The sequence below is a fragment of the Agelaius tricolor genome, unplaced genomic scaffold (assembly GCF_023055355.1).
Source record: "Agelaius tricolor isolate 1412-34295 unplaced genomic scaffold, bAgeTri1.0.p SCAF_1, whole genome shotgun sequence".
Classification (NCBI taxonomy): domain Eukaryota; kingdom Metazoa; phylum Chordata; class Aves; order Passeriformes; family Icteridae; genus Agelaius; species Agelaius tricolor.
The window spans coordinates 71,164,514-71,192,500 of NW_027269261.1; the positions used below are offsets into that span (position 1 = coordinate 71,164,514).

Below are 27,987 nucleotides of genomic sequence, written 5' to 3' on the forward strand. Positions count from 1 at the left end.
TTAAACTAAATTTCTTAATCTAGTAACATCAGTAATGAAAATCAGTGGTTGCTCTCCTTTGTGTATTTGATAGTGAACTATTCTATGGAAGCAAGTCATGAGATCTGTTGAAAAATTGTAAACTTTGAATTTTTTAAAAACCTTTTGAAAAATTGTATGTTGCTTGGTTGAGGAAACAAGACTGTTGTGTTTTTTGTTAATTGTGTTTCTGACCTCTGTAATACACTAAAGGAAGATGCACAAGCTTAGTGACATGTTTGCATCCTGTTTTGTTTCAAAATGCAGAAGTAGTATCATAGAATTGGAAAGACCAAACAGAAAAAAAATTAAAATCTGTGTAGTATCTTAAAATAGCAGAGAAGGAAAATATATATGAATTAGTACAGGCAGAAATAAGTAAGAAAAAGGACGAGGCTGTAAAGCAGGCTTGTTATGGAAAGCTGTGTTGTCCTTTTGGCTGTTTAATTCCATTCTTATTTTGTTTCATCCGTAATGTCCCCTTAGGGTTGTAAAATTTTTATATTTATATGCAAATGATGCTGTATGAAAGCATAATTCTAGTTAGTTAATTATGGCACAGGAGGTATTTTAGTTTGTTTTGTAAATGATTAAAAAAATTTTACCTTAAGTATGCCTCATAAAAGGAGAGAAAAAGCATTATTTTTTTGATAACTAAGTTCTTGAGTATGGTGATTCTGACCATGGAGGTAAAGTTTGAGCATTTAAAGCTGCCGTTGGGAAGGTGACTAGTGGAAGTATTCATTAAGGAGCAAATAAGACCTTGAATTAATAATGAGCCATTTGGTGTAAATGGACATCATTGGAATGATGCCAGTTCAACCAGCTGAAAATCTAGCCTAATAATCTAAGTTTGAGTAAGTCAATAGCCATTATAATATCTAGTTCAGAGTTACAAAGGTACGCCAAAAACAAAGCAGTTTTGAATACGCCCACACAGGTTCACTTAAGGTTCATTACTGTCTGCAAAAGTGATGACTGTGGAGTTGTTAATTTGAATGGATTTTCAATGACACTTTAAGTCCTGTAACATGGTGTAAATACAAGCAAATATGCTGCTGCATTTTTTCATTTTGTGTTTTAATGGTCAGTTCTTGCCCTGTACTGAAGTCACTGTGGGTTTTGGCTTTGGAGTTCTTTCTTTATTTAAGGTACTTTTCCAACTGCACTTATTTAAATGTGAGTCTAATTTCTGATTTCCATATCTCCATTGTATATAGCTAAGAGAATAGGCAGCTTGTAAAGTTGTGATCTTAAAGGTTTTTTTGTGATATTTTTAACATGTATTACAAGCAGTGTTTTACAAACTGCCCTCTCCTGAAGACGAACAAAAGGATGTTGTTTTCCATTAGTGCATTTTTGTCTGCTGTCTTGGTTGCAATGTAATTATATATGGTTTGTGTGTATTTGACATATGTACCAAAGGCAAAATATATCCCTCAGTGATAAGAAGTGAAGAAATATGCTTAATCTTTTATTGCTTATATGTCTCCAGCTTTGGATAGTATTTTTTGGAAATAGATTCTTACAGATTTTCAGCTCAGCTGTAATCTATACAGCTCTTTTTGTTGCCATGCCATATAATTACTTCATCTTTATATATAATGTTTTGCTGGAAATATTATTTCTGGCACTGTAATGAGCATCTTCACTGCCTGATACTTACGTGCTGTGAACATTATATTGTGGACTATTAGCTGGGATATGGCTGACTTGATTTTAGGATACTTAGTAGTGATTAATTAATTGCATTTCTGAAATCTGAGCATGAGCTAAGTTGTTCCAGTACTTGTCAGCAACTGCACCAGCCCAGTCTTTCTTTTCCCAGTGTTTGTGTTGGAACCAGTTCTTGTGCTGTATTTAAATATTCAGTCCTGCAGTAGATAGCCAGGTTCCATCAGTCCTCTGTAACTGGTACTACACTAAATGTATAATCTGTGACCAGGAAGATGTAGCACTGTGATAACCATTTACCTTGAAAAAGCACAAAAAAACCATGGTGGACCTTTTCATCCTGGAATTTGGCACATTCTGCATAACCTCTTCTCACTATTTCATATTCTTAAATCACAATAAGGCAATACAAAAATTAAAATTAAAACAGAAAGATACTGAGAGCTGAATTTGGAATAGAAAAAAAAATTATCCTATTTTCTTGTTCTTTAGATATCTCAATTCAAAGGACAATTGACCTAAATGTATAAAAATAGATAATCTAGCTTCCTAGCTGGCATCTGTTTTTCACTGGTACACAATGGAACAAAACCAATGCCTGCTACCAGAGAACAATCTTTTCCAGAATAATGAGGATTACAATTTAGGTGGTTACAGGAGCAGGACTAGTGTAGTTAAATGGCGCTGCCTCTGGCCAGCATTGCCTTCAGCTTTAGCACTTCATGATTTGCAAGAGTCGTGATCTGCCTGCATTAATCTGGGGCCGTGGGGGTCATTGTGTGCAGGGGTATCATAGTAACTGCTGGTTGCCTTATGAGCCATGCTGAAGATAAGGGAGGAAGTGTTATAAAAGCCTGCCTGGCATGCTTTATGCTGTACAGCCACCTCCCTATCGTGTTGGCAGCAGCCTGACTTTATTCCTATTGGCGAGGAAAAGAACCTGGCTCTGCTTCCAGCTCAGCACCAGTGATCCCAAAAGAGGACGAAGAGAAGTAGCAGCATGATAAACAGCTCAATTTCAGCTGCTGGACAGATTTCCTAAATTAGAACTTTTTGCTGGTTTCTTAGCATTAAAGAAAATATTTCCTTGGCTACAGAAGCATTGAAATATAAGGATCAATTGTAGTGCTCAGTACAGAGTATGCAAACAGTATCATGTAAGAGTTGATGTCATTGCCTGTGCTCAAGCAAAGCATGCATCGCATATTCCCTTGAAAATCCTTACTCCTGTGCTAAAGAGAAAGCAGAACTCACATTGGGTTTAGGCAGAATCGAATTAACAATAATTTATCATGCTAATGGTATCAGAGAGTGCCTCAGATGTGATACAGGAGGCTAGAGCTTCATAAGGGCTTTGAGATGCATTTCCTAACTAGTGATTATACTTGAGTCTGACACTGCATTGCCTTCTCTCAGAGCAAAGCTCACTTGGATAGTGAAGTATACAGCTTGCTGTTATTTTACTTTGCTGCTGGTAGTGAGGTTTGTAATTGAAACTCCAGGATCGTGTGGTTTCTGAACACTGACAACTTTATGCTTCATGGTGGAGCTACATTCTCACAGTTGAAGATGCTAAGACTGGCTTGGGTCCTCTCTCAAAGTACCCAAAGGGGTATCTTTTTCTGTTCACGTCTGGCACTGCCAGACACTACTGCCTGGGGACTGAGGGATCTCCTTGCCTTTATATTGAGTAATGAATGCCTGACATAGCCTCTCTATTGCAGCTTAGAATGCAAGTGACACCAAAGAACAAACTTGGGCCATCTCTTCAGCCCTCAGCATCCTTGGCTCTAGCACAGCAAGTTATTTTCTCCTCTCTGTTTTGCCCTTTTTCTTTTGTTTTTTGGTTTGTTTTTTGTTTTTTTTTCCCTAATAGTGCCAATTTTAAAAATACCCTCTAGTATTGACATCCATTGAGTCAGCTCTGCAGATTTCCTTGGATGCTTGTCAGAGGTTTAAAGCAATCCATTTTTCAGTCAAATCTGCCTGGGCATCCACACTGGTGGATCCTATGGCCATTGACAAGCAAAGACCTTCTAATCGTTCCATATTGAAGCTGAATTTCAATACAGAATATTGAAATTTAAATTGAATTTCAGTTCTGTACTATCGATACTGGACTCTGTCCTTGCACCTTCTTCCTCAGGATGATACAGTTGACCTTTTATCACTTTGCAAGCTGAATATGCTTTACTACAAGAAGGTACTCACTGGATAAACTTGTCTCAGAATCAGAATCCTTCCTGCTACTTGGAAGAGTGGTGGCAATACTGTAGTGACAGGAATCATGAACATAGATACCTTTTCCATAGTGTTTTAGTAATTATTCTGGAACAGCATTGATGCTGATTCCAATGAAAGCCCAGTTTAAGAGTAAGCTGGGAGCAGAAGCCAAATCCTTGTTATGGTGGTGAATCTTTTTTCTTGCTATGTTCCAATACTAAGTTGTTGTGAGTACCTTTTTTGGAGGTACACACACACACACAGGGGTCACAGAGTCATTTCACATGCTCTTTGTCATTGTGGCCATATCACAGTAATCTTCTTCTTCTAACCTACTCCAAGGAACATGTAAAACTTGAATCCAGATCTTAACCAGAGGATTCATTCACCCTTAGGTTTCTTTTTCTCTGAATGTTTCTTTGATTACAAAGAAGTCAGAGGGGGTAGGTGTCTTTCTAAGGACTGTAAGGACAGAGGACATAGTGATCTGTCACTCTGCAGTTCTATCCAGGTTTCTCCCAGCTTCTTGCTAGATAGGAAAACAAAGCTTTTGCCTTAACTTTATTTCCTTTCCTATATTCTGAAGAGCTTTATGCCATTTTCAAAGAAAGTTTGACCTTCCATTAACCTCCTTTAGGGTTAACCAGATGATGCTGATAGTACATCTAGGTTCACAGTATAATTTAAGTTGGAAGGGATATCAGGAGGTCCGTAGACCCACCTCCTTCTGAAAGCAGAGTCAGCAATGAGGTCAGACTCATCTAGCTTTCTTCATGAAGGTCAGGTCTTTCAAGAAGAGAGTCTTCTTCACAAGGTGATAATCAAGATGTGTTTTAAACAGATGAGTGAGCATTCTACCTCCAGCTTGTAGCCTCAGCTCTGTGTCTAGTAGTGTCACTGGTGTGCATTCATGACTATGGAGCTCACAAGAGGCTACACTGATGTTGGCATAATTTAGCCTGTTAGGTATCTTTATGGTCATTTGTCAGCTGTAGTATCCAAAGAACTTTGCATCCCAAGATTTTCAGAATTAGAAATGTTGACTGTGAGAAATTACCTACTTTAGGAACACAAGCGTAAAAGTCTTGTCTGTCTTAGGGATATGCCACTGTGTATTAGGGACAAATTGCTGTGTATTAATGGGGACACTGGGAATCTCTTCTATTTCTCACAGGTGACAGCTCACCATCTGCAGCTCTATCTGTTCTTCTCCAAAACCCATGCCATGGCAGCCGTAACAGCGGTGGTGCTGTGCTTGTTAGAGCAGTCCTTAATTGCTGTATGCAGGAGGAGCACTCAGGCTGCCTCCAGGGAATCTAAGCTTATGTGAATTATGGTCCTTGGACGACTCCAGTCTGCAAAGATAGAAATGGGCTAGTGTAGTCAAAAGCTCAGAGGTAATATGCTGATTATAGTATGCTTTTGAGACTTGCAGTCTGCAAAAATACGCACAGATGAACATTGGTTGGTTGACCTATGCCTTTGACCTGGACTGCTGTAGGACTGGGATTTTATGGGTGAGAAGAATCTGAAATGACAATACTTCGCTTTATGTATTTAGCATAACAGCATATGAGGTGTGAGGACACCTTCTCTGGAAATTGGGAAGATGTAAAAGGCGTTCCATGTTGAGTGAAAACCAGAATAAATACTGCATGAGGATATGCACCTTTGGCTCTGCATTCCCTGAGAGCTGCAGCTATTGGCAAGTAGCTTCTGTCCAGTTCTTGTGAATGCAGCCAAGCAGCTGAGAGATGCTAATGCTCGGGTGACTCACATCTCCAGTCAGAGTAGATGGCTCCAGTAGCAAAGGGATGCCTTCTGCTGTAGGAACAGTTCATGCTCTCTGGGAAAGCAGGTCTTTTACTGTGTGAGCTGTATCTTCACTTGCTCAGCTCACCTGTGATTTTTTGTCAGCAGCTTCTTCCTACTGTAGACAAGTTTAAAGATGTTTGTAATTTTAAATGGTTGATTAAATGCTTTCCAACTGGAATGTGTCTCCACATTAATCTAGATGTGTTTATCTATGGAAAGAAATTACATAGTCCCCATTTAAAAGAAAGAAAGGAAAAAGCAAATACATTACAAAGCCTCCTGGCTAGTTAGCCATGGGAAACATGAGTAAATTTTGGTGAAGGAGGTGAGGTTTATTGTATTCCTAGAGTGTAAATGACACTTAAAGGTTGCTTTGACCTGTTTGCTATTAAATTTTACAAAAGCCTTCTTTTTACCTTGCATGGTGTTAGGTACATCTGTGGACAAAATCTCGTTGAGAGTTATTGTAAAAGGTAAAACACAAATAAAATAAAACCAAAGAAAGACCATACAAATTATGATTTCAGTGCCTACAAGAATACAACGAGCACAAGTGTGTGACTCTTCACCTCATTTCAGATCTTAACCTTCTTTCAATTTCTGTACTCTGAACTGCATAGGGTGTTAACTTCAGAGATTGGATTTGACTGTTTCTTACCTTCATATTTTCAAGTAAAAAAAAGATTCCTAACTATACAATGGATTTTTATCATGTGAAGAGTACTTTCATATTTGTAAGAAGTTGGGTTTTTTTTTTTCCATTACTACTTTTCTGGGTTTACTAGTAATGAAAACTAAATTGAATTTACCTTGACCTGGTGCAATGCAGAGGGAGTGGCTGTGAACCAAAGTTTGGGAGACCTCATGCTCCATTGCACCTATCCCCATCAATGACTGCTAAATCATTGATAGATGATGAACATGTTTAAACAAAATAAAAAGTATTAAATTAGAAAAATGTAGTAAGACCAATAGTGTATGTAGAAACTCAAAACTCAAAGAAAGCAGAGATGATATCTTTTGTGTGATGTAAGTATTAAGCCTGAGAGTTTTAGTACAGTGTAGCTGTTGCACTTTAAATTCACACTGGCTTATTGCACACAAGCCCTGGGTCTCAGCTGCAGATATTGCAGAGATTAATCTTATTAATGGAACTGCTAATTGGTGTTTGACTTCTAATTATAGTAACAATAGGCCATAACAATCAATCCTCACCTTTACTGGGGCACATTAGGACTCTTTATCATAAAAATGATTTCCTTTGGGACTTAACTGTTCTTATTTCTATCTTCTGGAAGGCTGGCTTTCAGCAAAGGTACAGTATCCCAACTAGCAAGTACTTTGGAAGCTTAGCTAATTAACTGGTAGAGAAAATACATGGTCCTAAAATATTCAATATCTAAGTACATTAAGAAGTACAATGCTCTTGACAAAATTGTTTGAAAGATAATGGGAAAAGTATGTCAAAATATGAGCAGTGATGTCTTTTATAATCTTAAAGAAATATGTAATTTTGTCTCCCAGTCCTTGGTAGCTTTTCCATAGCTTTTAGTGAGAGGAAATCCAAGCAGTTATTCTAAATTATTCTATTTAGTTTTTTCTCTCCAGGATAAATCCTGTGAGATTCATCATCTCATTTACAAGATGAGTCTCAGGAGATGAAAAGCACATACAACTTGATTACATATTCCTATTGATCATCTTCCATCCACAACAATAAAAATCAACTCCAAATACAAATCTAACAATATTACTAATTCATTACAACCAGTACTTTTCTTCATTAACTTTTATTGTTTTCAGCATACTTAGCATGTGCAAATACAGCAATTATATGTTGAACAAGAAAAGGTCTTCTCCTTACATTGTAGGATAATAAAAAGGCTCTGCATTAGAGCTGATCAAAGTCTGTTCAGAGATATAGCTCAAATCTTGTTCAAAATAAGCACTAGATAGCTGAGCAAGGTAAACTCAGCATGTACATCACTAAGTGTGTTTGGTTTCCATTTTAAAAAGGAAGTAATTTTCACTAATCTTCAGAGAAAGCATGGTAGGGAGGGTTTACCTTGGAAAAATTGTAATGGCATCCCTGTCTGTCTGTCTGTCCAGCCCTCCCTTTTCTTGGAGCTTCTTCCTCCCACTGCTCGTGAAGTGAGAACTGGACTGCCACAATGCGCAGCATAGCAAACAAAACCAGAGCAGCACTGGTGGAATTCTGCAGTGGGTCAGGAGCAAAGCCCTGCTTTCACCCCAGTGGGAGCTTTTCAAAGAAAGGCCAGGTGACCTGTGGGTAACAGGCCTGGCACAGCCTTCCTGGGACATGGCATGGCCACACACCAGAGCACTTCACCAGAACTGTGTTTGCTGTAAAACCTTTCCCTTGAAACAATTTTCTACTTGAGAACTTCCACATTTCCTTTACAAAAACTATAATAGTATTTGTGAAGAGAAATCTCCAACTGTCACCTAAGTACAATCCAGTGCTGTGATGGAAGCACACAACAGCTTCGGGGACTGCTTATTCATCAGAACTATGACATCAATGTGACCAATTGCTTCATTCCAAATTCTTAAATAACTGTATCTATATAATTTTCTTTGCTTTTCTACCTGCTGAAATACCACTCATCATTTTTCTGTCCTATTAACATCTCCCTTGACAAATTTTGCAATGCAGTTATCCAGTTTCAATACAAATCTCTGCAATTCTTGGGAAATTGTAGTAATATGACGTTAAGTATTACAAGGCATACTGCATCAATTAATTTATTTTCTTAGTATGATTTGGTCAGTACTCTGATATAAGGTAACTGAAGATATTACAACATCTGCTGAGGTGGAGTTGAGAAGTCCACGAATATATGTATATGAAAATATGAGACTGTATAAAGATTATGCAATGTTCTTTCTCTTCCACTTGAAATAATGGCATGTTCTGGACCCTAATCACATTAAGTGAATGAATATTTCTTGTGGCTTCATTGATATCTGGCCTTTAACCTTAAGTAGATTTTCATGTGCAATTTGACTGCTCTGAGATCTTTCTAGAGCAAACAATAATAAAAAAGAAAGGCAGAATAATATGCTGGTGGTGTAGACAGGGTGCTGTACATCAAAACTTGGTTATTTTTAATATATTCCAATATAAAGGTGTATGAGTACATAGATAAGAGTGATTGATGATTTGAGAAGCAGAATAAGGAGCTGGAGAACAAGGGATAAAGATTTCAAGAATATGAATGCAATATGGTATTCTCACTGTGTTTCATTTGAGAAGGTGCTTATGCAGTCAAAAGGGAAATCAGAAAGACGATGGGTTTTTTTAATAGGGTTTGCAGCAATTCAAAACTTATGATCAGCAGTGCCAGCATGATTGGTATATGTGAAATTTCGTGAGCTTGATTGCCCGGTTCCTGAAGTCCATTAAAGTATTTGGAGTTGCAGTTTTTAATTTTTCTAAAGACTTGGCCAAATTTATGTACATTTTTGTGGAAAGAGAAGATGCAGCGAAATAAATTATGCATCTATTATTGCCAGAAAGGGAAGAAACATAAACAAATTCTGTTTTATACTAAATAGCATTTCTGATTCCTTTCTTGTAGTTGCTATCTTTCACCTTGACACTGCTGCATGGAAAGCTTGCTTTAGTCTCTTATAGCTGAAATTTCATTCTGGCTTTCGATATCCATACAACAAAACTAGTACCAAAAGTCCTGCTACATTCATAGCTTTTCCAGAAGGCAGAATAAATTTTAGCAAAGTTCCAGTATTAGCTGCAGTCAGGAAAGGATCCTATTTTGTGCACTCTGGTAGGAATTCTGCAGAAATAAAGTTTGCTCTTGAAGGTGGCTTGTTACCATATAGCTGTGTCTCCATCATCACTTGCTTGGGGTTAATGTTGCTTGAATTGGTTGATGTCATTTTATCCCTTCTTAAAGTGTGTAGATTGAATCATTCTGGGATGAAAGAACTAAAAAATGAAAGTGTGAAATTTTCAGATACCTTATATTCTAATAAGGTAAAAATAGATGGAAATTGTGCCAATGGTATAATAGTAAGTCATTTTTTTAATCAAAGGACACATTTTACTCAATATCACACCGTATGCCATTTGCATAAAATATATACGAATAATAATGACAAAACTTTGCAGACCTCAACAGCACCAAATGCTTGTTTCTATGTTGATATGGTCCCAGAAGCAGCAGTCGTTGCCTTGCTCCAAAAGGTTTATTATCCTTTCCCTGCTGGCAATTCTGTCAACACACCTGGTGTAAGGAGCAAGGTCTCTGAGAAGTCTGCTGTCTCCCTTTAGCTATTAGTCTCTTTCCTTGTACATGGCAGGCAATACCCATCTGCTGCATACTTCTGCTTTGTGAAAAGCAAATGTATTCCCATAAAAAAAAATTTGAATGTATGGTATTAATGTCCCTATCCAATTCTGAGCATTGAAGGTTCAGGAGGGGAAAGGAGAGCACTTGTGATAACCATACTTTTAATTGCTGATTAAAAGAAGCTGTAACTACATTTAACAGAAATGTAGTTACAGCTGTTCAGAATACAGCAGATTTATTTCATAGTAGGAGCTATCTGCGGTTGTGCAACCAGTATGTTTGGATTTTTTTATCCCCTCTGTATCTTGGATATTTATGGGTATTTCAGAATTCACAGTAATTGTTATATAAGCGTGATAAAAATAAATATATATAGTTATAAAATAAACCCCAACCCTATCTGGTACACTGTATTCTAGTGATTCACATTTTATTTTTAATGCCTTTTTCTTGTGCAGTTAGACATATGAACAATCTATTCTCTTAACAGGACTGCTCATTTATCAAGTGTTCATTCTTCATGGCATAAAAAAGGTTACCTTCTTTTTGCTCTCACATAAAAAGGTTCCATGTATTTCAGGTGTCATTAGTACTAGAGATTTAATGTCAAGGTTAGTGCACCTTATCTTTCAGCTACATTGAATACAATTACAGACAAACTCTTCAGAGAGAATTCAGAGAAAAACTGGAAGTAATAAGTCAAGCTGGCAGTCTCAGAGTAGCTGACAGTGCACAGGAATGGGAGTTTCTCTTAACAATTGTTCCAACTGTCTCCCATAGTCATTGCAAATAAAATTATAGACATGCTTCAGTCTTGCAGGGCTAAGAAACAACTAATAAAATATAGGAAAAATTATGTTCATAAAATTAATTGTTAGTAGCTTATTTCTTGCACTTACCTGTAAGACCTTTTATTTCCCATCATATCTTTTTAGCTGGTTTTAGTGCAGGTATTTAAATATTTGACCACGATTGAAATTTCTTATGGAATAGATGCTTGAGATGTAGTTGGAGGATACATGATATTGAGTGGCTATAGAGCAAATATGGGTAATCCTGGATGGATGGGCTCCCTGGGTGTTGCCCACAAGCAGTCTGGCTGATACATGCTGCCATCATATGGGAAGGAATGTTGGTCATTTCCATAGCAAAATATGTGATTTTCTCCATCATCATGTTCCTTTTGATTTCTGCTGTAGTGATAGCAAGGTCATTCAGTCTACAAATGAATCCTTTGTTCATACCTCATCTTTTGAGGGTTTTGGTCAACATGTTATTTAGTTCTGAGTCTTACGGTCTGTTTTTGCATCATGTATCCTACCATCACATTTTCCTAAAGCCGTGCTATAGCAGCTGTTGCCAAAGCTTTTGATCACCTCCTATCTTGCCATTTTTTGACTCTTGTTTCCAATACCTAAAACTTGTTCACTTCAGTGAGCCAAAAGGAAGGCCTTCATGCTAACTGCATTGTAAACTCTTTTCTTGGCTTGCTCTTCTTTCACCCCATCAATTTTAAATGTCTTATTTTTATCTTTGACTATTAGAAATATAGTAATTTTTTTTAAGGAAACAGCAGTTGTTTTTCTGTTTCTAATCCAGTTGCAGTTGTGCAGAGGTGGGCTTTCTTGTGAGCATTGTTTTTTGGAATTGGCTTCTGGTGTTCATTTTTGAATTAACATCGCAGAATTTAAACTTAGTCTGAATTGTCTAGAAACTTAGCATGGAAATACCTCTATAAAACTTCTGTTTGATGTTTTCTATGTTCTGTTTAGACCTTTAAATTAGCCTGATGCCCTTCAGGTTGTATAATGAATCAGAGCTTGCATTTGTTTCACGTTGCACAGCATTCATATTTGCTTGATGTCTGCTTGCAGAAGTGCCACCTTGTTAGGGTACGTGGTTTTGTTAGTTAATAAAATGAGTTGTACAAAGGACAGGTGGTAGGATAACCTTTTTGCAGAATATTGTTGTTAACTAAGGGCAGTTAACATTTTTTTTACCAGAGTACCTGTTCAGTTGTCATAAGACTGGCATTGTCTGGAATTAATGGAATTCTTTTTAATTTTGTAAACATTTTTTCTAAGACTCTATTAAATAAAATTTGCTTGTCTTTCAAACAATTTCAAAACACTGGTAAAATTTGTTGGTCAGTTTAACTAGGAAATTTTGTAAGTGGATTGTCAGACTGGAGATGTGCTGTTAATGTTGGTTTATGTTCTTTATCCACTGGCTAAGCATTCACTGAGGATGCAAGAAGCCCAGGTTTGCCTCTCTTGAGACTTTAAAAGGATGCAAACGCACTCCTCTGTCTGAATTTTCAGAACATTTCTCCAAACAGAGGGATATAGGACATCCAGGTCAGGAATGCCTGAGTTTGTAATGTTGTTTCCCTCCTGGTAGCTAACTTAGTGGAGCGGGATCTGGAGTCCAGGTGTCCCACCTTTCTCTCCCACAGTCTCCTGCATACTTTTTTCACTCTTTTGCCATCTGGCTGAATGAATAATTCAAGGTTTTGTGTAACAGCAGAGTAACTCGGCAGGAGTGGCCGAGGAAGGAGGTGTGAGGATGCCTTGGTCTTGGGAACTGGGTGGCTGCCTGATGATGGGAGACCCAGATTTCCGAGTGGTGCACTGAATGCTTCAAATGAGGGGCTTGGACTGGAAACACAATTCTCTGCAGTCAGGTTGTCAGGTACCATGTCCACTACTTAAGTTCTTCCTCTCTTTCACAGTTTTATGACTCCCAAATGCTGGCTGTCACTTGGAGTTTGGGGGACATTGGCATGTTTTTAAGTGATAAACATACCTGTGCTTTTGCCTCGTTGTATCTATTCACCCCCATACCATCTATAAACACAAAAAGGCAGGAAAATAAATGTCTCCAATAGTAATTTTCTAGCTAGAAGTCAACATATGCAGCTGACCAGAAAGGTACTTCAAATCATCTTATAGGTGTTTTCTCAGAGATGACACTCTAGTTATTTGAGACAACTGTTTTTTCCACCTGCTGTGAAAGATGAGTTGCCTTTTGGACACTTCAATATTTCCATGCTGTTAAAGCAGCAGATTGAAAAGCAGATGAGAAAGTTCAAAGCCAAGGCTGAAAGTTCAGTTTCAACTTTTAGTTTTCTGACTTTTGTCACCTCGTGTCACAACCTAACTGTTGTTTTCACTTAGAGTTATTAATTAAGAAATACCAAGTTTACCCATTTACTGTTATCTTTCTTCACAGCGAATGAAAGTGAATTTCGTTCCTTTTTGTATCCTGTGTTAGATAATAATTGAGAGAATAATAGATTCCAGGGACCTTTGATCTACCATTACTGTAAAATAAAAATAAAACTTAATTTTTTTTCTCCCACTGACCGTAATGATTTTAACCTTGTGTACTAATTTGAATGCGCTTGTGGGGGCAGAGTCTTAAATGAGACAAAAATGAAGGAAAAATTGCTAATGCTGCCACTGTATATCTAATGAGCACTGTGTAATAAACCATAACCTCTTCAACATTTCTGTGGAAAATGGTGTGATTATTTTGGATGGCTGGCCCTCTGTGTATGGCTCATTACCATCTGGCATAATGTGTATTGATATAGCCTGTAATTGTCAACTCTTATTTGACATGCTGCCTTTAATAAATGTGACTTGCATGGCTAGAACCTCCTAATGGTTATATGGAAAACTGTAATTAAATAAAATATGTATACTTATGTAAAATACACACCCTTATATCCATAAAATAATTTTGTAGAAGGTCTCTGTTTTTCTTTATCTCCTGTTCTTAGTGGGAATATTTGTATGTATTCCCAGGTTAGTACTGCATTACCAGTGTGGATACCTAAATATGTGAAGACAGACATGAATCTTGAATGTAGATTGTTTCGTCTTGCAGAACTTGCTTCAAATACATTTTGAAATATTTATTTTCTGTGCACTGTAGGACAGAATTAATATACCTGCTGTAATAGAACAGGTTCCCTGCCTGATGGTGGCTTTGTGTGCTCCTGCACTGGGAATGGAGGTAACTCTAATGGGCCAAATGGCTCCAGTTTTGGTGTTTCTCCTGAAGAAGGTGGCTTAAATAAATGCATTTGTAAATCTCAGTGCTGAAAGTATTTATACCTCCTTAAAGGAAAATGGGCTTCTGGCCAATGGTAAGTTTTCAGATAGAGGGACCAACATATGCTGCTAATCTAGTCATACTCTGTTTATTATCTGAAAAGTTTCCTTTCCTTGCCTTCACTGTTGATTCATATATGAATAACTGAGAGATATCATTCTGGTAGTCATATTGGCTGCCTTACAAAACATAGGATTTCCCCAGCTTTAATCAATTTTAGTACTTGTGCAATGGGTGTTCATCTGATGTTACCTTCAATGGCACTGTTGATGGAGAATCCATTGTTGCTCTTTGTAAGAGATTTTGGGAAGTGCCTTCCCTTTATTCTCTTTGGATTTCCTTAGGCTCAGGCTAGTGGATCTTATTGTATATTTGCTTGATAATCAGCAAATTCTGTTGACTTTGTTTTCTGTAATATAGATGCTTAAACTTGCTTTAAATATCTGTGACCAAATCTACTGATTTAATATCAGCCTTCTCCATGCATAAAATAGCTTTTGTTCCTCACTTCATCTGTTTTCTTTGCTTTGATTGTTAGGACAAAAATGTTGGGAAGTCATACTTTCTCAAATTCTTCTTTCAATTGATGATTTTTACTGGTATCAGAAACTCAGGGTTAACAGAGACACTACTTTTGCTAATCTTCCCTTAAATCATCTGTGGATCCTACTGGCCTATTTGACCACAGCCACATTCTGTATCTTAGCTGATTATCTCAAATGACCTGTTCCTTCCACCCTTTTCCAAACTTTGGGTGCTTTCTTCTTGAAAGAGTCTCTAGTCCTGCATATCTGTGGTCTGCATTCAGATCTTTTGAATAATCTTTTTTTTTTTGCATTGCATATTTTAACTTGAGTAAAGCATATTGAACCCATTCAGTTGAATCCATATTGAGGATTATTCACTCTCTGCTGTTTATTAGCTGTGTTATTCCTTTTGTGTTGTCTTGTCTCCTGAGCGTAAGTTCTCTGGACCTGCTAACTGTAAAATCTTACTTACTGCTGCTATTCACTTCTGGGCTAAGAGATATAAACACGTTGTGCTTGTATAAAAATATTGCTTAAAATGTAACAGGCTTTCTACAGTGCCTTGCCTTTATGCAGTTTTGTTTCTGCCTAACCTTACATAATGGACCAATGCAGTTCTTAAAGTTGTTCTTGGTTTTGAGGCGTTTTTAGTATATACATTTTTAAACTGCTGTTGTTCAGTTACCTCTCAATCTCTGCATTTTCTCATCCAGTCCTTTATCAATTTTCTCCCCTGCATACCTTGTCTGGTTTGTGTTTGTTCCTATCAGTTTTTCAGTTTGTTGAAGCTAGATGGGGGAGAAATTATAGCTGTTTCACCTTTGTCTAAACATCAATTTTTTTGCTTTTTGTTTTAGTTTTTAATCAGCTTAGTCTTTTTATTAACTGGGGATTTGTGGCTCTTTGGTCACATAGAAATATTCATAAGGAGTTTCCAAAAAGTATTCACATTTTTCTTTTTAATTTATCTAACTGATCCAGCCTGTTTTATCATTGAAAATATTGCTCATGTATAATATATGCCTGTGAATGTTATCTGTCATATTTATAAAGAATGCTTGTATACTGATTTAGATTATATTGTTTTCATGTAACACATGTATTGAACTCATGTTCACTTGTACCTAAATTTTTCTGATATGAGGTCTTTGTAGCAAATTGAATCTTTACTATAGAGAATTCAGGTTAAATGCAACATTTCTTGAGCTAGCAAAATTCCTTTTAGAAATTCAACCTAGTGTCAGTACATTGTCAATATACCTACATATTGCCAATATGCATTATTACATGAGCATACTGAATACTGAATATCTGCATCATTATTTACAAAATGAGAGAAGTAGGTCTTTGGAGAAGTAAGCATCTTAGCTTGTGCTGTTGCTTGATGAAGTACTTAATATAGTCTGCATAGCTGTTCATATAGTCTAAAGCAGATACCAACTGGAATTTCAACCTGCCTTTTATTAGAAGTTTAAATCTTGATAATATCTTTGTAAAAACACAATATTGCATTTGACAGCTTTACTTCATTTTGGAAATGTGACTCTTCCCATAGGGATAATCACTGATTTTAAAATGTGATTATGACATGTGATTTTATAAGTTTGACAATATGCTTATGAATTAGTAGCTCTAAATTTTATTATTGATTTTTGGCGTCAGTGTTCAAGTAATCCAAGAAGTCTTTTTCCAGATAACTTACTGATTTTTTCTTTTTATCTTTAGGTGAACACTCATGGTTTTTCCTTTGGTTTGATCAGTTAGGTTAAGCTAGCCATCCTTCCTTTAAAAAATAAAAAAGCCATAAAACCTAAGCTGTAAAGCTATTTTTTTTAACAATACTTACATAAGTACTGGCTCATGTCTTGAGTCTGTTTCTTCTCTAGGAGTGTAGGAAGGATCTCTGAGAACAGGAAAAGTAATTGATATCTCCCTTTTTAACAGTTTCTAGTGCTTATGAAATCTGTAATAACTGAAGTAAGATCAAAGCTATTTAAGTTTCACATGTCCTGGTTTATGGGGATTAAAAAACATACCTAGGCCTGCCACCACATCTCACTGTTCTTCAAATACCTGTCCCTTGCAGAATGTCCTTTGTATCCTTCTGGCTAATAAAGTCCCAACATGACAAAATTTGTCTGTACAGTAAGTGCATCTGATTCTTAACCATGTCAGCCCAGTCCACCTGCTCCTCATTGTTCACCCAGCTGCATTGTCCCTGGTTTCTGGATCTTGCAGTAGCCAGGTACTTCTTACTGAGCAGGTTTACTCTTGATATTCCCTTCTTTATTGGTCCCAGCCTGCGTGCCTGCCTCTGGGAACTGGAAAACATCCATTTGACTTAGTGATTCTGGTAGTATTTTCCTTCTGGCTTTTCAGATTAACACTTTTTCCTTTTAAACTGATTTTGAGGTAGTGATCTTTACCAGGTTTTTATCTAGATTCTCTCACCTATTCTCCATAATTGATGCTTTTGTTTCCAGGCTGGGATTATTTTTCTTTTAGGCTGTGTGACTTGGAAGGGGAGTTGCTGTGATGAGGCCACCCAACCCAAGGACAATGTGCCATAGGTTGTAATCACTGTTCTTTGGCCACTGATGCTGATTATAGGAGTAAGGCAGACACAAGTTCAGCAGTTATGGCTTCGTTTTGCTGGGGATGATGGTGCAAGTGTGGATTCTTGCAGTCTGGTACGGGTAGCTGGCTCCCAGGCTGGAGGGCTCCTGGCTGTGCTGTGCTCTGCTGACACAGCGGTGGCCGTGTTGGCACATCAGTGGCACTACTCAGAAGCTGATACAAGTTGGTTCACCTGAGTGCTGCTGTCTGGAGTACAAAGTGGGAATTGGTTGTTCTGTGGTATCCCTAACAATGAAGCCAAGACCTGTGAAAACCCTTCTTCAAAATTCCTGCACTAAGAAAGGGAACAGGACCCTGACTTCCAGTCAGGCTTTTTGCTCTCCACTGCCAACCACCTACAATGCTTAGGGGAGCTGGCTTGCCAAGTTCAAGCGAATATCTGCCCACTAAAAATCAGAAAACATTTTCAAATCCTATAATGGGCTGAGGGAAGATCTTACTAAGACAAGTTATGGAAAAGAACCTAAGCAATAATCAGTGATGGTGGTGACAGAGTGTGAAAATGTAAGATCTTTTCAAAAATAAATAAAGAAAAATACATGAAGGAGCATTGATAGAAATTTTACTTTAAAAACTTTGTGATACTAGGAAGGAAAGGAGATGAAAGACGTAGGATATGTAGCCAGTTTAAAAATAAAGTGATTGTTAGGAATGCAATTAAACAGCATATTCAACAAACTTCATAGATTTGTCTTTCAACTTGATTTTTCCCTCAGGTGGAAGACACTCCTACATCTTAAGAACAAGACAGAAGGAACTGCAGAAATCTTGGTCTCTAGCCTTGTTAAAGGATAGAGTTGGTAGATGTTTTCTGCTGGTTAACAGATCAGATGTTTTCTGCTGGTTAACAGACATCAGTCATGGGAATGCAGTGAATATTTGGTCTTCTGCTCAAATCTGCTGCTTTACCCTGAAAATTTTCCCTGTTAGTGAAATGACAGCATCTGCCATACATATTGACTGGCCTAAACACCTGCCCCCGTGCCATTTAATTTCTTGTAAAAGACACCATTCACAGAAGATGGGAATGAGACTTTCCATCACTATGATGCTATTTGTTACTCACTATGCATTGTTCTTCTAATCATGGTTTATTAACCATGGCATTGACTTTGACAGGTGAATGGAAAAAAGAACTGTAAAAACCACTGCCCTTTCTCACTGTGTAACTAAGTGAACTATCTTGGTGCAGCACCCAGAGCATACAGGATCAACATGAATGTAGTTTAAGCACCTCCTTGTCTTCACAGAACTTTTTTTTCTGTTCATGGTTCACAAAAAAGGTAAAATCAGATACTAAGTGCTGCCCAAATATATAGTCAGTACCTAAAATTATTACTTTAATTCTTTAGTTAATGCTTATTCATATGTAATTTTCCATTAAAGACACTATTTCTTTTTATTTCAAATTCATAGGTGTGTATATATAAAGATTATTATAGTTGTCACTGAAATGAAATGTGTGCTGATACTTTTAAAAAAAATTTTAAAGTCCTGAATGTAAGGCTCCAAATCAATTCTTTTTGTATTGAAGGGAAACTATTGAATTGACAATCACAAAGAAAATGTTCAAATCATGGGTGTGTGCTGTTAGTCACTTTAATTCAAAGCTTCAGTGATAAGAGTTCTTAAAGAATTTTTGATCTATCAGTTTCATTATCTTTGTTCATTGTAGTTGCCTCAAAAATTTTCAAATATGGTTTTTAGTGGCTATTTTAAGTCTTTGGCCCATTTCTGTGAAATATTATGCTTAAAAATGAGACATTTTAAATTAGTAATTTTTTTTTGCATAGCCTGTTATCCCTTGAGAAGCCTGCTATAGTTCTGATGGTTAGCTGATAATGAAAGGTATACTAACTCAAGTTCAATACAACTGTACTATTTAATATGTCTCTTTTATCATATGTTTTACAGAATCCTATTATTTCTTTTTAGAGTAGGACTTGAAATTAGGAACTTTGGTGGTGGTTTGCAGGGAATTCTTACTTCACAGGTGAAAGGTGTGGAAGTGTGTTAGCATTTGGTGATAAAGCTTTCCTGATTCTTAGCACGCTTCCATTTAGGAACTTTGTGTGTTTAGAAACGTTGACTGTTTTCTCAGTACAACCTTGTACCAAGGTAAGAACAGGTAATTCTTGCGGCAGCCACTTATTTTTTTGTGACTGTGGGCTCTGGAGTGAACACAGGACGGAGGCAGTCAGATTTTGTCATCCCATTGCCTTCTTTCTAAGTCCAGTATTGCTAAAACATTTTTCTTTTGTCTGTTGGGATTGGCTGCTTTCAAATACAAAATTATTTAATCACTGAATTGTATTCAGATGGAGAAAGCTGTGTATAGTATTTCTTCAGCCATTTAGCAGCAACTTCATAACAGCAGTGTTTATTTGTTGGATACTGGTCTTTACAAAGTCACGTCAAGGATCCTCCTGTATCTGCGGCATTGTGCACTTGTTATTGTGCCTGGGTATTCTAGGGATTATCACAAAAAGCATTAAAAAATGCATTGCCTGGGATTTCTGCAATAGCATTGATTCTTGTATTTTCAGTCTGCTAGAGAGAGAGAGTGGAAAAGCAGTATGTATGATCAGAATTAGGCATAGATTATCTGCCTAATATGATTCTTGTTAGCACAAATAATGTGAATACTATTTGAAGAACAAACAGATTATAGGAAAAGAAATGAAAACATCCAGATCCTGAGCATGTGGAAAGCATGACACTGATGTATTTGTGTAACCTTTTCATGAAGAGCGATGCTGAAGTCAAAGAGGGGATTTTGATTTCCTTCATTAAGGGCTTATTAAATGAAGAAATAGGACAGTCGTTGTTTTGCTTCAATAGTTGGGGGTCACAGAGGCGGGCCTGCTCTCCTCAGGATATTAATGCCTGCTTTCAGCTGGGGGAAATGAGCCGTCGCCTGAGTTAGCTGCAGCTTTATGTGCTCGTCACTAGGGATCCCCATATGTCCTGGGATCTGCGGCAGGCGGAAATGGCAGAGCTCGGCAGCGGGAGCAGAGGGCTCTCATTGCTATTCATAACAGGTAGCTCGGCTCAATCTGCCCAGAGCAAGTCTGTTTAATGTTGATCAGCTGTCCATCTGATAAACCGAATTGATACGGACATTTCCTCCAAGGGCTGCCCTGACAATGACAGCAGGAGCATCGGGATGTCTTGTTAGTCTTTTTCTCCGAGCTTGAAAATTTATTAACCCTTTGTTAGAGCTGAGCCAAGCGTGATTACAATACTGCGACTGGGTTATGTGAGTTTCTACCTCACGTCTTTGAAAAGCAGCCTCAACCTTCAGATTTATTGTCTACATGGAGAATGACTGTTTGGTTTTTGAATTGTTTTTGTCTGCATGGAGACAACAATTTGTGAATTATAAAGGCAGTTTTTAAAACAGCTCAAGGGTTTTTTTGTGCTTGGCAAAATACATTGGGAACCTCTATTTATCCTCTCCCTCTGCCTTTTGTTTGCTGCCCAGGCCCTATGACCATCCCATCTCTTCTCTCTTGCTAATTGGCACCAACCACTGCCCTGAAACAGTTGCTGCTGGGACTGTTCACAGGTCACATATATTTGGGGCAGAAGGTTTCTTTGATTAATATGGTTTGGGGAGGTTGGGACACATGCGCACCGTCCAGAGCAAGCAGAATTAATTTGCTCAGTGCTGTGCTATTACTGAGGCAGAATCTAACCTGAGCGTGTACCAGCTGGTATCTTTGTACATGAAGGTATGGATCAGTTTGGTTACTCAATGAATCAGTGCTTGGCCACTTCTGAGTGAGCACAGAGAACATAACACGCCTTTGTACTATGTTGTAATTAATTAGAACTTTAAGGCCTTTAGTCATCTGTTTAATTGAGGGCATGGATTTCATTTTGCTCATATGTGGAACCTCCATGGCAGAAAGGGAACTGCTTGAGTCAGAGAAGATGTGAATGTGCTGAAGATTTTGTAAGAATGAGTCCTGTGTGTATCTAGCATTAAAAGGATGCTCCAGAGCATTGCTGTTTCCTCCCTTTGGCCCTGCTCAGTTATTTTGTCTGTTCAGCACCCCATTGTCATTCTGAGCTAAGGTGACATCTCTGGGCTTCTTAGAGTGACAGTCACTGCTGAGGGCTACAGGATTGAATTGTGGGAGAAGGGGGAGGAGAGGGCTGTGCTAATGACTCTTTTCTTGCCTTTTCCAAAAACTTTAAATAGAGAGCAAGCCTCTATGGAATAACCTCTGTGATAAGCCTCTCACAGGGATTTGTAACCCCTAAACCGAGGATGTATATGCTATATGTTGGAGTTAGAAGTGATTTGTAAACCTATCCAATAAAATTGACCCCTTTGCTAGATAGTCACCTTTGCTTCTGACTAAAACCACCAGTGAAATACCCTTAGTACACAGTTCTAAAACATTCAGCTGTTTTTCCTCTCCTGCCTGAACCCATCCCCTTTGGTAGTATTGAGCTGCAAGGTATTCTGTTATTAATTTAACTCTAATTTGAGCAGTCATTGACTGCAGCATTCTTACATTGTTTGGATTGGCTTGCTCAGGACTCCCCTGCTGATACGTCCTTTGTTTCTTTCCATCATTACTTTCTGCTTGGCATTTTCTTCATGTCAGTGTCCCTCAAGCTTCTGGTAGACAAAACAGAAAAAAGAAAGCACCTGTGAGGACTACATTGATTATTTTGCTTTATTTTGTGAAAGAATTCAAACAAAGGGCAGCATTCTCCCAAGTGGAGCCTGTGGTACCTGTGGTTTGCCTGGAAATACTTAATGACAGTTCTCTGTGTTTGACACCTCCTGGTTGTGGCTTCTAGAAGTACATAGAAGAGCTCACATGATAATTAATAAAATACCTGTTTAGCACATATGGTTGGTTGTTTATTTTCACTAAGAATCTCTGTTCTATTCATAGCATCAAACGTAATTGTGCTTTTTCTTTCTTTCTTTCTTTCAGTCAAAGAAGTCTGGCTGAGATCACGGAGCTGATCCATACTGCCTTTCTGGTGCATCGTGGCATAGTAAACATTGGTGAGCTCAAGTCCTGCGATGGTCCTCTGAAGGATATGCAGTTTGGGAATAAAATGGCTGTTTTGAGTGGAGATTTTCTCCTAGCAAATGCTTGCACCAGCCTGGCACAGTTGAAGAATACCAAGGTAAAAAATAAAAATTCCTCTACTGCCAAAGCAAGTAAATATTAGCAAGTATTTTGAAAGAGAGACCCCCTAAAAAATCAGCCGTTATGTATGTATACATGGAGCATCATTTAAAAATCAGCAGCCTTACCATTATAGCTGTCAATTTGGCAGTCTGCTGTTGCTGTGAATGTGTTTAACAGTCTCCTATGGAATTACTGTGATGATATCTTTAGTATACATTCTGAAGCACTGAAGTAATGGATGGGTGGTCAGTTTGGTGAGTTTAAGGCATATTCATGACATGTCAGGCTACAGCACCTCTGGTGTTGTTGTACAACTCCCAGCTGAAGACATCTTTCGTCTGTTTTTTTCTTGGGTTTTTTTTTTTTTTTTGTTTTTTTTTTTTTGTTTACTTTGTGCTTTGTGAGAGGTTTTCTGTCTTAGATGATTTGGGGAGCAAAAGGCTTTACTGTTTTGTCTCAGATGACTTTTTGCTTTTGATATTGTTAGGGATTTGGATGTGCCTGAATATTGGATTGCCCTACTAATGCGTATGTACTGGCTTCTGAAGGACAACTGCAATCCAACAGCTTAGCCAAGCTGTTTGAAACTTTACAGGGAGATGTTTTTGATGAGAAACAAATTGAGTATATGTATTATCTTAGAAAATGAGACTGATAGGGACATAAAGAGATCCTCTCTCTAGTCAGTCCTTCTTTTTGCCAGATAGAATCAGCTACACAAAATCATTCTTGATCCACATTTATCTAGCTTGTTCTTAAAGCCTCCAGTGGCGGAGAGGGATTCCTGGGCATCCCTGTGCCAGCCTAGTAGCACCTGCATGAATGGCTGAAGAGCTAAGTGTGCCATTCCAATGGAAACAGGAGACAGCACATTTTGCAGAGGTGCTTTTCATACATTTGAAGATTCCTGCATATTGTAATGTAAAATAAATGTTTGTCATGTGCAATTGTCAATAATCAGCATTGTTGTAATTGTCAGCCTTAGTAGTCTATTTTTTTTAGATTCTCATGCTTAAATCTCCTTGTGGTAGTAGAGTATTTCTGTGCTCCTTTGATCATAAGTATGACAGTTTCTCTCAGAAGTGGTGTCATTTTCTAACACAGAGCTGAGATTCAAGAGAAGAGACAGAAAATTAGATGTCAATCTACTGGAATAGTGGGTTAAGCCATTATGGTGCTAACTTGTAGTAAGTATTAGGAAAAGAAATAAATAGTGCACACCATAACCAAAATGGGATGTAATTGATTTTAGTAATTATTATTAATTTGTATCAGTTATTTTTTTTTAGTACCCTGTAAGTTTCTCAAGACAGACCAAAGGATTTAACCCTACATCAATTTTCAGTTTCAACATAAGAGGAAACTTTTACAAAATGTAGCAACTATTACTTTGTGTTTAGTACATCATTAAGTATTGCAGCAGGAATGTATAATCCCTGAAGACTTGCCAGGAAACAAGCCTACAGTGAAATGAAGCACAAGTGCAAAGAAATACTTTTTTTTTTTAAAGCAATCATTATACTGCATGTTGGAAAATTCTGCCAAAACATTTTAGCACTTTTTTTCATTTTTCTGACATCTAAATACTTTCATAGCTTCTACATACGATAAGTGGGATGCCATTATGGAAACTGATTGACTTAGTAAATTATTCTTTTTCATACGTCTAACCCTACTAGCAAAGTTAGAAAAATTGAAATACAAGCTATAGAAATCTCTTGACAGGTGCAATGATTTAAACATACTGTATTTATTCTTTTGTAAATGATGAATTTTCAAATCTGGCATCTGTTTTTTAGCAGTGTGAAATAACTGTGACTTTTTTCCTTCATAATGTTTTGTGTTCTTTGATGTAAAAAGTAAAAAATCACAGTACTGCTTTTTTTGCTGGCATTTAGCAAATTGGCTAATGAAATGAGCAGCATTTTATCATGCATGGTACTGACCATGGTAGCCATAACCTCTGTAGACATGCATAGCTATTGTGTAGACCAGAATTTAAATTAAAGGGGGTTTTAACATAACTGAACTCCTTGCTACCAGGATAATTTTATTGTCTGTTAAATTCACGTCTGAGCTTGTGTATGATGCATTTATCTCTCTGCTTCTCTCGGGGCTGACAATTAGACGTGAAATTCTGTAGTCGTAATGAAATGCAGAGCTATTTTATAATTGCCAAGGGTAAAATTAGCAAAGTCAATTATTTTCCCTTAGGCTTTTCCCTGTAGATATTAAAAGGCTGCAAGGTAATTGCCTTAGGTAACACTTTGATTTTTAAATAACATTAAATATAGGAATTGTTGTTGTTAATTCATAGTAATTTTCTTCTTCTTGCCACTGTTATAGAATATTACTGTAATGATGTTAACAAGAATCAAGGCTCAGGGTTTGTGTTTTTGGGGTTTTCTTTTAAACTAGCGCTCATATCTCTCATTAGTTTGCTAAAGTTATGCCAAAGAACGTTTTGGGGTGGTGTTTTGGGTTTTATGGTTCTTGATCTCTGAGATACAAGGACTCTAGATTGCTTTAATTGTCAGTTGGAAAGCCTCCTGTAAGGTAAACTCTGCTGTTGTGCTATTACAAAATCATTGCAAATTTTGGTTTTTGAACACTAAACAATTCAGAAGAAAGCATTCTCATTTTCTGCATTGTGAAATCATGGTACATTAATTATGAATACAAGGTTGGTATCAACTGAGGCTAAAAATAATTATTGAAGGGCAGATGCATGGGAGTACTACATTTTTGTAATCATGGCAAAGTCCTACATCTTTTAAGTTAATAAAAACTGTTGAAAATGAACACTAATTTCTTCAAAAGCCTTTACAGTACAAAGCATTAGATTGATAGATCAGATGTGTTAACACTTCTTTTGTACTTTTTGATCACCTTATATAAGCTAACCTTTTGGATGGTGGCTCTTGGCCTGCTGATTGCAATGATAAATCGTGTTGTTGATTGAAAATTATATGGATAAAACATTACTTCAGAACTGCATCCTGTAGCAGATTGTTTATTGTTAATTTATGGATTTTAGAACAGAATTGAGCCCAAAGATGAATTGGTCTGGGATCTTTTAGTAGTTGTTATATCAGCAGTGGAATGGTGAACCTTTGGCAAGGAAGGGCGTGTTTGTGTTTTGCTGCTTAACTAACAATGCAGTAATGTGTGGTGATGTGCTGACTTATTGGATTGGGGTGTGTTTATATGGGATGACAGGGTTATTTTGATAGGTTTTCTCATTTTGAGGCTGCAATGCTCCAATACTAGGATCATGATAAGATACATGTAATATATATGTGGAAGTCATTGTAAATATGTAGGTGTGGGAGTGATGGAAGAGTAAATTATGTTTGCCTAACAAAATAGGGTACCTCCCAGCTATCCTGTGGGATATGTGACCATAAGCAGTTTTAAATAAATGTGCTAATAAATTATTAAGAAGTGTAAAACGATCTGTTTAATGAGTGGTTCTTCATTGCCATCTCAAGACAGTAGGTCTTTAACATTTATTGTCTTGCTTTGCCTAGCTAAGGATGTGGGGATGAAACTGCTAAAAGCAAATCTTTTGAATAAAAGTCCCTCTTTGACTCTGATAGCAAAAAATGTTAGTTTTGTCTTTGATTTCTGCTTAAATAACCTCCACTTGCTATAATATTTTTAGGCTGGCATTCAGATGCAAACGTAGCAAAAGTAACAAACATTAATTGGCATTTTTGTCACCTGTCACGTGGATGTGGGATATGGGCATTTTACTACAAGTGGTATGTGGATACTCACCACGATATTATCAAATAATGTGCTTTTTCAGTGTTTGTAACAGAGAAGTTGGAAAAAGTCTGTCACAGCATTAAAGCTGGTGCTTCCTTGAGCATCTGAATCATCAGCTGTCTTACAAAACTGTAGAGGAGATGCTTAAAAAGCATCATTAAAACCAGTTTTGATGCTCTTACACTCAAAAGAGAGTGATGCATAGAACTTCAGAAGGCTGAAATGATGCGCTTTAGTGCAATGCCTAGAAAATTGTAAAATAATTGGCAAATGCATTTTTTGCAACCTCATAAACTGATAAGAGGGCATCTCTTGGTATTTATAGAAAGAAAACCCACAAACCAGCCAAACAACCAAAACAAAACCACCAAAACCCAACATACGCAAAACAAAAAAAAAAATAAACCTCCCCAAAGGAAGAAAAAGCCTATCCCAAAACCATGAAGTATGTGGTATGGTAGCGGTGTTCTCTGTGGTTCTTACTGAAATCTTAAGAATTGACTCAATTTTTCCCACTGTAATTCAGTACCTTCTTCTTGAAGTGATTGAACTCTTCACAGAAACACTTCAAAATCTACAGGCTGAAAGCTTGGAACTGGATTTAAGAATCTTGTCTGTCAATGTAGAGCTCTGCCAGAAGACCACATTGTAGAGCATTGTTTTATTAAGTATTATTTGCTCATAAATAAACAGTAGCACAGATGTAGTACTTATGTAATGGATCCATTTCCTTATGCTAAGTTTATGTATTCCTAAAGGCATAAGTGTGCTGTTTATCAAAATAAGCCTTGTGCTTACATAAACATCAATATGTTACTAAGTTAAGTCCTCCTATGTCTTCCTGTTGCAACCACCTGAAGGTGCCCTGCACTTCAGATAAGAACTGTTTATTATGAACTATGGTTTCTACTTCTGTAGCATCAATTGTGGTCCTGTGGGGAAGGCTCAGTTTGGAACTTAAGCAACCTTGGTGTCCAGTGAAGGATATTGAGAATGTCCACTTTGTGAAATTATGCCAGTTGCTCTTTTGAAGTAAATTGACATTTTTGAGCATTGACAAACAAGCCAGGTTAGAATTTACAATTTTAATTTTTACATGTCATTTAACAAAGTGTTACTTGTATCAGACTTTCCCTGAATGATGTCAAGAGAAGAGCATAAACATGTAAAAAAAAAAAAGCCATCATGACTCTGCCAAGAAAAACCCTTTTAAAATGGAAACTAAATGTTAATAGTTGCCAGTGTAAAGTCAACTATTAGCAGCTATTGGCTTGTAATAGATTCAAGTTACCATCCCTCAGAACAGTGCATTTTGTTTGAGGTAGGTAGAAGGTCCTCCTTCTTAAGTGTAGTGGAAATTAGTTATTTTCAGAGCAATGAAAGTTCTTTTGAAAGAGAGATTCTTCTTTGTTATCTCTGGTGGAAGATTTGAACCATTAATATCTGCTAAGTATATTTACAGCATATATTTTTTCATTATATTCTACATAACATAAACAGAGAACTTTATAACCTGAATTTTCCTACTGGGATTCAGTAGCTTTATTGATCAGACAAGGCAGGATGAAAAAATCATGGAGAAACATTGAGTACCAGAAGTAATGCGCTTGCTCCCAGTTACAGTGTTCATATAGAAAACTGAAGCTGGTGATAAAACTGTTTTTGAATCTTTTATGTATTTTTAGTTGTTTTTAACTCTTTGTCTTT

General features: G+C 37.2%; 1 protein-coding gene across 1 annotated transcript in view; it reads left to right on the top strand.

The window, feature by feature from the left end:
* Positions 1-27,987, top strand: part of PDSS2 (decaprenyl diphosphate synthase subunit 2) — a 111,743-nt gene that overhangs the window by 47,167 nt on the left and 36,589 nt on the right. Inside the window, exon 3 of the mRNA XM_071439349.1 lies at positions 22,306-22,504. Within this exon, the coding sequence (XP_071295450.1) occupies positions 22,306-22,504 (199 nt within the window). The remainder of the gene's footprint in view (positions 1-22,305; positions 22,505-27,987) is intronic.